Source organism: Bombina bombina, chromosome 3 (genome assembly GCF_027579735.1).
Source record: "Bombina bombina isolate aBomBom1 chromosome 3, aBomBom1.pri, whole genome shotgun sequence".
NCBI lineage: Eukaryota > Metazoa > Chordata > Amphibia > Anura > Bombinatoridae > Bombina > Bombina bombina.
Window position 1 is genome coordinate 667,365,942 of NC_069501.1, and position 12,932 is coordinate 667,378,873.

At 35.5% G+C, this 12,932-nt stretch overlaps 1 protein-coding gene across 1 annotated transcript in view; it reads right to left on the bottom strand.

Moving 5' to 3' along the window:
- The window catches only part of SRRM3 (serine/arginine repetitive matrix 3), a 352,152-nt gene that overhangs the window by 62,026 nt on the left and 277,194 nt on the right, over positions 1 to 12,932 (bottom strand). The window contains 1 exon segment of the mRNA XM_053707414.1: positions 11,630 to 11,665. Within this exon segment, the coding sequence (XP_053563389.1) occupies positions 11,630 to 11,665 (36 nt within the window).

Sequence of the window (12,932 nt, forward strand, 5' to 3'; positions counted from 1 at the left end):
TTCTTTCACTCATGATTAGTGTTTGGCTGAAGCCGTTTATTATCAATCAACTGTGTTTAACCCTAAATCATAATGACAACAGAAACTACCCAAATGACCCTGATCAAAAGTTTACATACCCTGGGGATTTTGGCCTGATAACATGCACACAAGTTGACACAAAGGGGTTTGAATGGCTACTAAAGGTAACCATCCTCACCTGTGATCTGTTTGCTTGTAATTAGTGTGTGTGTATATAATGTCAATGAGTTTCTGGACTCCTGAAAGACCCTTGCATCTTTTATCCAGTGCTGCACTGACGTTTCTGGATCCTGAGTCATGGGGAAAGCAAAAGAATTGTCAAAGGATCTGCGGGAAAAGGTAGTTGAACTGTATAAAACAGGAAAGGGATAGAAAAAGATATCCAAGGAATTGAGAATGCCAATCAGCAGTGTTCAAACTCTAATCAAGAAGTGGAAAATGAGGGGTTCTGTTCGATAACATACTGCATTCATCTTGCCATCATTCTGACCAAATTTCCTGTGCCTTTGTAGCTCACACATCCCCAAAACATCAGCGATCCATCTCCGTGTTTCACAGTAGGAATTGTGTACCTCTCATCATAGGCCTTGTTGACTCCTCTCCAAATGTAGCGTTTATGGTTGTGGCCAAAAAGCTCAAATTTGGTCTCATCACTCCAAATGACTTTGTGCCAGAAGGTTTGAGGCTTGTCTCTGTGCTGTTTGGCGTATTGTAAGCGGGAAACTTTGTGGCATTTGCATTGTAATGACTTTCTTCTAGCGACTCGACCATGCAGCCCATCTTTCTTCAAGTGCCTCCTTATTGTGCATCTTGAAATAGCCACACCACATGTTTTTAGAGAGTCTTGTATTTCACCTGAAGTTATTTGTGAGTTTTTCTTTGCATTCCGAACAATTTTCCTGGCAGTTGTGGCTTACATTTTAGTTGGTCTACCTGACCATGATTTGGTTTCAACAGAACCCCTCATTTTTCACTTCTTGATTAGAGTTTGAACACTACTGATTTGCATTCTCAATTCCTTGGATATCTTTTTATATTCCTTTCCTGTTTTATACAGTTCAACTACCTTTTCCTGCAAATCCTTTGACAATTCTTTTGCTTTCCCCATGACTTAGAATCCAGAATCTTCAGTGCAGCACTGGATGAAAGATGCAAGGGTCTGTCAGGAGTCCAGAAACTCATTGACCTTTTATACACACACACTAATTAAAAGCAAACAGATCACAGGTGAGAATGGTTACCTTTAATAGTCATTCAAACCCCTTTGTGTCAACTTGTGTGCAGGTTATCAGGCCAAAATCGCCAGGGTATGTACACTTTTAATCAGGGTCATTTGGGCAGTTTCTGTTGTCATTATGATTTAAAAAGAGTAAACAAAGTTGATTGATAATAAATGGCTTCAGCCAAACACTAACCATGAGTGAAAGAAAAGGTTTTGTGTTATCATTCATATTCTCTGAAAAATGGCCAAGAAATCATAAATTCTGCCAGGCTATGTAAACTTATGAGCACAACTGTAAGTACTATTTGCCCCCTTATCCTTCTTGCACTGACTAAACATATAGGGCTAGATTATTAGTGGCCCGCTATCATTTACACATAAGCAATTTCGGGTTTTTGTGGAAGTTTGAACGCAAGTTAAATTCTGCCCCTATTACCAGCGGAAAGAAAATGCGAATACATGAGCACAATCGCGATTTATGCTAGAATGATCAGAGCTCTGTTACGCGATTCACAAAAGTGTCACAAAACACATCAAAAATTTAGTTAAAAGTACAGTTACACTCAAAATAATAATATCTAATAGACGTTATTTTAAAAAATTGCAAAAAAAAAATATAAGGGCTTAAAGATATGAGATGTCAGGTGTTAGAAGAAAAAAAATGGGCCAAAAGTGCTTTTACATAGGGACACATGTATAAATATATGTATGTATATAATATATATGCATATATATATTGGCCGCCAGTCTGCAGGGGGCGGCGTTGCACCAGCAGCTCTTGTGAGCTGCTGGTGCAATGTTAAATGTCGGATCAGGTCCACAAGACATTTCTTAAATATGCCTCTAAATCTTTTACTTTCATCTTTTCCTCTCTTAAAGTGAATGTAAATTTTTCTCTACTTTGAACGTTTATCTTATTTGCTTTTTGGTGTTTAATTCAAACCGCCACTTTTTTTTTTTTTTTTTTTTAAATGTAAAATAAATATACTTTTATTACCAATTTGGTCCGTTTTATGGACCAGCTCCTCCCATCCGCAACTTCCTGATTTTATTCCATGTTACATATACAGCGGTCCCACCCACTGTTTACGTAGAGGAAATGCGCGCTCCTGGCTATCGGCACATCTGCGCATGCATTACACGCCGATATAATTGTATAGTAACATAGTATTCAATGAATGAATACATTCATTGAATACTATTGTTGAAGACAGTACAGCAGCGATTGAGCCAGCCCCTGTACGATCGCTACATACCTTGCGATCCAAAATTGGGGAATAAATTACTAAGACCCAAAATCGTTGAAGAGCGCATGCGCAAAATGTGAACTCGTCCTGAGATCAGTATTAGAACAGCGCCCTAATGCAAGCACATTACGGACGCATGACGTAGAGAAAAAGGTTTGGTCCCCTCGAGGTGGATTCATTGATTGGTTGACTAGATCGAGCCTACTATGTCAATCAATCATCAAAGATGGCGGGCAGAGGATTAAAAGTACGATCACAGCTATCTAAATACAAAATACTCGGTAAATACAAATTTATTACAACAATCATCAATTGAAGTATACCTATTTTCAAATGCATTTTAATGCTGTGTTTAGCAGCCAGAATGACTTTACATTCACTTTAACTACCATTTAACCTTAATTAACTGACACCAGACAGAAGCAATGGATCTATCAATGACCTTGACACCTTAAAATAAACAAACATGCCATTGTAAGAAACCTTTATGAAAAAGAGAAATTTGGTAAAAAAGCAAACGTATACACTAAAGTAAGTTTATTATTTAATTAAGATGTTATATTAGTGACACTTGCACTGCTTGCACTTTAATAAAGATATTCTAGTTCAACTTTTTTTTTTACCTAAGAGCGTGAGGTGGGGACATTGGTTTAGATTCAATAAAACTTGTTTGTAAAACTAATATCTCTCTGGAAAAAACTTTGAGATTCATAGGGTGTGGGAAGTTCTTTATAATCAATGGAGCTGCTTCTATCTCGCAACAGTTAACTTCTTGCTGCACAGAAAGGATTCCATTATCAAGGATACCGGCATCACAGACATACATTCAAAACTTTACAAAACAAACAAATTCAAATAATAAAAATTTAAAAAACTTCTATAAAACAACCCACTCTAACAAATGCTCAAAAACATTTTTTAAAAAAAAAAAAAGTTCAGGAGAAATAAAATAAAAATGAGACAACCTCATCAACTTTAGAATTGCAAGACACAACTTGTTAGATGAGATACTTTGTGAGGAAATTGTGTGTTATAAAATTCAAGCTGCTCGGTGGAGATTTAGATGAAATATCTGGACCATGCCTTAAGAACACCAGGGATTACCCTGGAAAGCCCCTTGGCATTTGCAACATTGCAATTTTGTTTTATCTAGAGAATCTACCGTACCAAAACAGGCACGCAAATATTTAATAATTATGCCAATTTACAGAACCAGTTTCTCAAACATGTTTCTAAAGTGTTGGGGTTGTTTTTCTGCATTGCTAGAGGTCCTCTCTGAGGCCCTGATTCTAAAAAGGTCTCTGGGCTGATGAGATTCTATAAAAATGCTTGCCAGCCCTTCTATTTTCCTGGTGGAATTCTATAAAGCCACTTTTTACCCTGAAAACAGGGTGTCTCACTAAGGGGCGTATATTGCATTTTCATATGGGAAGGAGATGCATACATTACAAAAGTGCACAATAAAATTCGTAATTTTAAAATCTTACAAAATGAAAAATTGAACCATTCACATAAAAATATACAAATTGTATTGTCAAGGTGCATCAAAATTCATAACTAAATTGTTCACCAAATATCGTATTTTATAAAAAAAAACTTAAACTCAAACGTAATTTGATTTGTATTAAGCGTAATATTCAGGTTTTAAAACATGCCAGTTTCTTCCTCTGTACTTTGCCTTCGATTGTGAACTTTTAACTAGCAGAGAGCTCATAATTTGTATGGGGGACATCTCTCTGTTCGCAGGGACAGACACTTTTTTATAGAATGCCATGAGGGCTTCCCCTGCGAGTATTGGAGTGGAAAACCACATTTTGTAATGGGAAATGTTTTAGAACTGCGGCCTTAGAGCCCGGGGATCTAAATCTCGCCTCTCAGGTGAGATGATGTAAGTATGCGCGTCAGTACAATGAGGTCCCTCAAAGAATTTTAGAAACACAAATTTTACTTTGAGAGATGTTTATCTCACTATGCAGGTTCTGTATGTGAAGGAGATAAGATGTAAAAATGCTCTAGTTATCTAAGTCTTGTCAGTTTTGGGTGGTCCCTTAAAGAATTTTGGAAAGGGAACTTTTTATCTTGAGAGGGATAGGAAAGTCAATATTAAACTGAATTAGTAAGATAGAGCAAATCATTTTAAGACCCTTTTAAAGTCCCTTCATTCTCTTAGTATCCCTTGTTGAAAAAGAATATGCACAAACCATACACTAGTGGGAGCTAGCTGCTGATTGGTGCCTGCACACATTTGTCTCTTTTGATTGGCTAACTAGATGTGTTCAGCTAGCTGCCACTAGTGCAATGCTGTTCCTTCAGCTAAGGATAACAAGATAATGAAGCAAATTTGATAATAGAAGTAAACAGGAAAGTTGTTTACAATCGTATGTTCTATCCAAATCATGAAATAAATTGTTGGGGTTTTCTTGTCCCTTTAATCTTGCTATGTAGAGTTCTGCGCATGAAGGAGAAACAACTACATTGCAGTATGAGGTCTAAAAAAAATGATATTTTGAGTAATTTCTTTCAATGCAGGCAAATTTTTGATCATCAGGCCGTGGGCACCTCTATAAAAAGATTGAATGCTAAACAAATTAGCCTAACAAACACTCAGACAGATTACGAGTTTTGCGTTATGAGTGGCTCGCTAATAACTTGCAAGTTATTGTCACCGCTCACCTTTAATAGCGCTGCTATTACAGGTTTGCAAAAACCCGGCATTAGCAGGCAATATGGCTGCGTTGAACTCCATAACGCACACAAATACCAGCGCTGTTTTGAGCAGGTTTTGCTTGTGCACGATTTCTCCATAGACGTCAATGGGGAGAGCCGGCTAAAAAAAAGCCTAACACCTGCAATCACGGAGCGTAAAGCTCCATAAGGCAGCCCCATTGATGTCTATGGGGAAAGAAAATGTACGTTTAAACCTAACACCCTAACATAAACCCGAGTCTAAACACCCCTAATCTGCTGCCCCCGACATCGCCGACACCTACATTACACTTATTAACCCCTAATCTGCCGCCCACAATGTCGCCGCCACCTACAGAAATTTATTAACCCCTAATCTGCCGCCCCAATGTCGCTGCCATCTACATACATTTATTAACCCCTAATCTGCCGCCCCCCAACATCGCTGCCGCCACTATACTAAAGTTATTAACCCCTAAACCTCTGGCCTCCCACATCACTAACACTAAATAAATATATTACCCTTAAACCTAACCCTGAGTCTAAAGCTGACGTAACCCTAACCCTAAAACCCCTAACTTTAATATAATTAAAATAAATCTAGATAAAACCTACTATTAATAACTAAATAATTCCTATTTAAAACTAAATACTTACCTTAGTTACATAGCTATCTTAGGTTTTATTTTTATTTCACAGCTAAGTTTGTATTTATTTTAACTAGGCAGACTAGCTATCTTAGGTTTTATTTTTATTTCACAGCTAAGTTTGTATTTATTTTAACTAGGCAGACTAGTTAGTAAATAGTTATTAACTATGTACTAGCTACCTAGTTAAAATAAATTCAAATTTACCTGTAAAATAAAACCTAACCTGAGTTACACTAACACCTAACATTACAATAAAATTAAATCAATTAAATAAAAAAAAAACATTTATCTAAATTACAAAAAATATTAAACACTAAATTACACAAAATAAAAAAAGAAATTATCAAAAATAAAAACAAATTACTTGTACTCTAATAGCCCTATCAAAATAAAAAAGCCCCCCAAAATAAAAAAAACCCTAGCCTACACTGAACTGCCAATAGCCCTTAAAAGGGACTTTTGCAGGGCATTGCCCCAAAGAAATCAACTCTTTTACCTGTAAAAAAAAAATAAAAAATACAAACAACCCCCAATAGTAAAACCCATCACCCACACAACCAACCCCCCAAATAAAATTCTATCTAAATAAACCTAAGCTGCCCATTGCCCTGAAAAGGACATTTGGATGGGCGTTGCCCTTAAAAGGGCATTTAGCTCTTTTACATTGCCCAAACCCTAAGCTAAAAATAAAACCCACCCAATAAATCCTTAATAAAACTTAACACTAACCCCCGAAGATCCACTTACAGTTTTTGAAGACCAGACATCCATCCTCATCCAGTCGGGAGAAGTCTTCATCCAAGCGGCATCTTCTATCTTCATCCTTTGCAGAGCGGCTACATCTTCAAGACATCCAGCGCGGAGCATCCTCTTCATACGGTCCCAGCCGTACACTGAAGGTTCCCTTTAAGGGACGTCATCCAAGATGACGTCCCTTGAATTCAGATCGGCTGATAGAATTCTTTTAGCCAATCGGAATTAAAGGGTAAAAAATCCTATTGGCTGATGCAATTAGCCAATAGGATTGAGCTTCAATCCTATTGGCTGACCCAATCAGCCAATGGGATTGAGCTCACATTCTATTGGCTGTTCCAATCATTCTATCAGCTATCAGCCAATCGGAATTCAAGGGACGCCCCTTAAAGGGAACCTTCAGTGTAGATGCAAAAGATGCCATCTGGATGAAGTCTTCTGCCCGCCTGGAGGACGACTTCTTGCCACTTGGATGAAGACTTCTCCCGGCTTTGTTGAGGACTTCTTGCCGCTTGGATAAAGACTTCTCCCAGCTGGATGAGGATGGATGTCCGGTCTTCCAAAACTGTGAGTGGATCTTCGGGGGTTAGTCTGTTGGGGGGCTGTTTGTATTTTTATTTGCCAGGTAAAAAAGCTGATTTCTTTAGGGCAATGCCCCGCAAAAGGCCCTTTTAAGGGCTACTGGCAGTTTAGTTTAGGCTAGGGGTTTTATTATTTTGAGGGGGCTTTTTTATTTTGATAGGGCTATTAGATTAGGTGTAATAAGTTTAACTATTTGATCATTTCTTTTTTATTTTGTGTAACTTAGTGTTTTTTGTTATTGTAATTTTGTTAATTTTATTTCATTAATGTAATTTATTTAATTTTAGTGTAATGTTAGGTTTAACTGTAAGACAGGTTAGGTTTTATTTCACAGGTAAATTTGTATTTATTTTTTTTTATGTATTTTTTTATGTATTTTTGTTAATAACTATTTACTGACTAATCAACCTAATTAAAATAAATACAAACTTACCTGTGAAATAAAAATAAAACATAAGCTAGATACAATATAACTATTAGTTATATTGTAGCTAGCTTAGGTTTTATTTTACAGGTAAGTATTTATTTATTTTTAAATAGGAATAATTAAGGTATTAATTGTAATTTTTATTTGGAATTATGTTAAAGTTAGTGGGTGTTAGGGTTACGTTAGGGTTAGACTTAGGGTTAGGTTTAGGGGTTAATAACTTTAGTATAGTGGCTGCGACATTGGGGGCAGCAGATTAGGGGTTAATAACAGTAATGTAGGTTGCGGCGATGTTATGGACAGCAGATTAGTGGTTAATAAGTGTATGTAGGTGGCGACAACATTGGGGGCAGCAGATTATGGGTTAATAATATTTGACTAGTGTTTGCGATGCGGGAGTACGGCGGTCTAGGGGTTAATATGTTTATTATAGTGTCGGCGATGTCCGAAGCGGCAGATTAGGGGTTAATAATTTTATTTTAGTGTTTGCGATGCAGGAGGGCCTCGATTTAGGGGTTAATAGGTAATTTATGGGTGTTAGTGTACTTTGTAACACTTTAGTTATGAGTTTTATGCTACAGCTTTGTAGCGTAAAACTCATAACTACTGACTTTCAGGTGGCGGTACAGATCTTGTAGTTATAGGCTGTACTGCTTACTTTTTGGTCAGACAGGCAAACTCGTAATACCGGCGCTATGGAAATCCCATTGAAAAGGGAAAGGTGCGGTAGTTTACGTTGCGTGACGGCCAAAAAAGTGTGCGGTACAGCTATACCTACAAGACTCGTAATAGCAGCGGAAAAAGGAGCGTTATAAGCCATAACTAGGGATGGACGAATGTGTAAATTTTCGAATTTCGAATGTTAGAACAAATGTTATTACCGAAATTCGAATTATAAATCCGAATGTTGATAAGAACGAATATTCTTAAAAATTCTATAATCGAATGCTATTTAAAGTTTTCGAATGTCACTTTCGAATTTGTATGTTTATAATTATATCGAATGTCCACATTCGAAATTTCGAATTTAACATTCTATTTAACAAATACTATTCAGAAGTTCAATAGTTCATGTGGTAGGGAGGGAATCTAGTAAACTGACACATAATAGATACAAATATATCATTTTGAACGTTTCTATATAGAATATTGCATAATTCGAATATTACATTTAATGAAAGCATTAGAAATACTATTACAAATATAAATTCGAATTTTCCGAAAATAATATTTTCGAATGTAATCATAAATTTCGAAACCGAACATTTGAAAATCGAATGTTAGAATGTAATGTATACATTCGAAATTCGATTTGAACGAATGTGTTAAAATTTGTTTCATTTTTCGAATTTTGCGAAACATTCGCCCATCCCTAGCCATAACGCAAAACTCGTAATCTTGCTGACTGACATTTATTATGTCTAACAAATTTTACATTTGCTATATCACATGATACATTCACAATTTCAAATGTTGCCTGTACCATTACATGTTAATTTGTATTGCCTTTCACTGAATTCAGTGTAACTCTATGAAAATCAACATTTAAATGTTTACATAAATGTAACATTTTTTAAAATAGTCATTCTGCATAAATTGTCAATAGAAGAAATAAATGTCATTGATAACATTTGTTCTACATTCATGCTACAGGTATTACCTCATCTCTGTTAAAGGGTAGGAAAGAATGTCACCGAGTGAGGTAGTTTCATAGATTATTTATAGCACAGAATAAATAAAGAATAAATATGAGAAAGTGATACAATTAAAGTGAGATGTTGATTATAAGTAAAAGGGCAGTAGATGGAAATATATGGGATTTAAAAAGAAAGTCAGAATTTTTAAATTGAAACTGTTACACAGGCAGAACCAGTGTAAGGACTGCAAGAGCAATGCGACTGAACTTTAATGGCAAGCCAGGTAAAAGAGCTTGACATATGCATTCATACAGGATAGAATAGTGGAGATGTGAGATTTGAAAAGGTCAACAAGGAAGGGTTACAGAAATCAAAGAGAAACAAGAATAGTGAATTAGAATATTGTTAGAGTCTTGTATGAGGAACAGGCTAATTCTAGACATGACATTTACAGTTGTAAGGCTTGGCACAATAGTGGATATAGGGGACTGAACAAAAGTGTAAAATCATGTATGTTCTAAAGACAACATAAGTGAAATGAAATAATTGTTGTAATACACTTTTAGATTTCTGGTAAGGAATTCATAGCCGGTGGGTGGGGATAAAAGGAAACTAGTTTTTCAGTTAAAGATGATGAGGGGGCATCCAAATGGAAATAGCAGATAGGCAGATGATGACCTAAGCAAGGAAGGAGAGATATCAGAAGAAGAGAGCTATAATTGAATTTCATCATTGTAATGGAACTGGGGCACATATGCACATATTTTCCAAATGACGACATAAAGATGAAGAATAGCAAGATACCTAAGACTGAACCTAGTGACTGTGAAAACATGTGTGTGTCACACAAAGAAACACTAAGGGGTCGATTTAACAAGGGTCGGATGGCCCCTGTTCCCCTTGCTTCTGCACAAGCCTTCAGGCTCGCCAGAAACAGCAGTTATGAAGCAGACTTGTCCGCTGCCTCTGAGGCTGCGGTCTTCAATCCACCGGATTCTATATGATCGGGCTGATTGACACCCCCTGCTAGCAGCTGATTGGCCGCAAATCTGCAGGGTACGGCATTGCATAAGACGTCTATAAGACAAAGTACAATTAGCCATTGCTTCAGCAGTCAGTAACCTTAGAAAGTTCTTTTTTCTAAGTTGGAAGCCTGACTGTAACAGGTTAAATGGGGTTTTGAATAAACATAGAAGTTAGAGGGTTGTATTTTAATTATACTATTACTTTGGATGCAGGAAATGGGACTGCAATTACTGGGTGACTTTAGATCAACAGAGGATTTCTTTATTATAGGAATAAATAGTGAATGCTTAGAGGAGCAAGGAATATTTCAGAAGAAAGAAAGAGACGTAAGTGCTGCATTAGGAAAGGAAATAGTAGAAATAGGGAAAGGATGATATACAACTTGTCCTAATAAATTTACAATAACGTCAGAATTGAATAAGAAGATCACATTGACAAAAATACAAATTAAATACACACTGCTAACCACTCTGAAAACAAAATGTAGAGATGAGCCCATTACAACAAACCTTACAGAAAATATTTACACAACCAACTCTTTTAGCATTATAGAAAATTGATATGAGAATAGCTGGTACAGATAACAAATGATTTTCTCAGAATTAGATATCATGACACACAAACATAAAGAAAAAAAATATATGGGCTTAATTTTTTAGTAGAAAGTCAAAGTTAGCCAAATTATCTCACAATGAGAGCGTCAGTCTGTTATATTTGCTTTTTTTAACAATAGCAGCTACCCCCAGACAGCACAAAAAAAGGGAACTCACCAGTTGTGTTCCCAAAACAGCACCTATTCAATCACTAAATGATGCTAGATCCCACTGAAATACATTTATATATACTAGAAAAATAAGTGAATAACTAAACAGAAGCTAAAAGCACGGCCTAAGTGTAATTGAGTCTATAGGCAGCTGCATACTGTTCAAAACAAAATAAGGTCACAAAACTTTCATTTAAAAGCATAGAAATATTTTACAAATATTTATAGTTAATGTATTATTAATTTACATGTGAATCATCATAGCCTTACAATATATGGGATATATTTTCATTTCTTCTGCTCAACTTTTAAGTGTAGTGGCTTGTAGTATAAAAACTTTACCAGCGTTGAGCTAGTATAAAGGTAGCAACAGCTTATTGACTGTTTAAAATACAATGGATATAGGATTGAGATGTTTTTGCTGATATTGTTTTGTGATCTCATAAACACTTATAGCTATTGCTATAATTTAATTTTTACCCTATAATTTTGTGCAACATGATTTTGATTGAATGCTTGCAGCCAATATGCTACTATGTAGCGTTCCTATTACTGCAAAATTCAACTCAACTGACATCTTATTGCCCGTAAATGCTCAGAAATCTAAATTTCTCACCTGTGATGTCTTTTCTTCCTGGTCCCAGAATTTGATCTATGAAAAAAAAATAGCACTGAATAAATTTATTTTCTATATTAACGTGTTTTATTTAGGATATTTCACTACAACAGACCTATATTTTATACTTTCACTGCAATAACTAATTAATAAATAACTAAGAACTGCGTGTTAACTATTTTAATTATAGTATGCGGTAACAAAGTTTAGCAGCCATACATTGTACATTTTCAATTATAACTAATAAAACATGCTAACAGTACATCCATATAAATGTATCATTATTATATTATACACATTGGATTCAGCTGGGCACAAGCTGAGGCCTTGTTTCCATTGAGGTGGTAAAGTTTAGAAACTGGTGGTAACATAAAAAAATCTCCATAGACTTTAACAGAGATAATGTTTTTATCACCAGTTTACACAATTTACCACCTCAATAAAAATTAGTCCTAGGATGGCCACCACGGATCTAACACTTAGGCCTAGCTTCCATTGATGTGGTCAATTTTATAAACTGGTAAAAAAACATGAATGTAGGCCAATTAAAGTCTATGGAGATGTGTTATGTTACCACCAGTTTCCAAACTTTACCACCTCAATGGAAACTAGGCCATAGTTTTGCCAGATGAAATGTTTTTTTTCTTATTTATCTGTCTTTAGCCTAAGGTTGCCTTAAATCCTCACATGTGTATTTATCTTGCTTCATGACCTTCTTTATCTATTTGGTTTCATAAAAATTTCAACATCTTCTCATTTAAAAATAACTTATATATTAACATACTAAACCTAGCTTTCTTTATTTTTTTATTTTTTCGGTTCCTTGGTTGTGACACAGATGTGTTGTCATGACAGCTAGCAGCACCTTTTTAAGGATTTAGAATTGGAATATTTTTTTGTATGACTTCTTGATAATTACACTATGCTTTTCTATTGAGAAATATATATATATATATATATATATATATATATATATATATATATATATATATTGCAATAAATGTTTTAACAGTGATTTAAAGGGATATGGTATATGACAAGGTGTTGGACCGGGAAGGGATCAAAAGGTGTTTGTATGAGTGTATGTATATATGTGTATGTGTGTATGTATATATGTGTATGTGTATACAATTCTGGTATGGATAGAACGCCAAAAGGCAGAGGTGAATCAAGACAGTGAACTGCAATATTAAACTATAAAATCTTCTATATACTAAACTTAAGCTGCCACCACAAAATGTGGAAAACAAACATTCCAAAAGGCCAACTACTTTGAATAAGGAAAAATTGCTTGAACCATAAT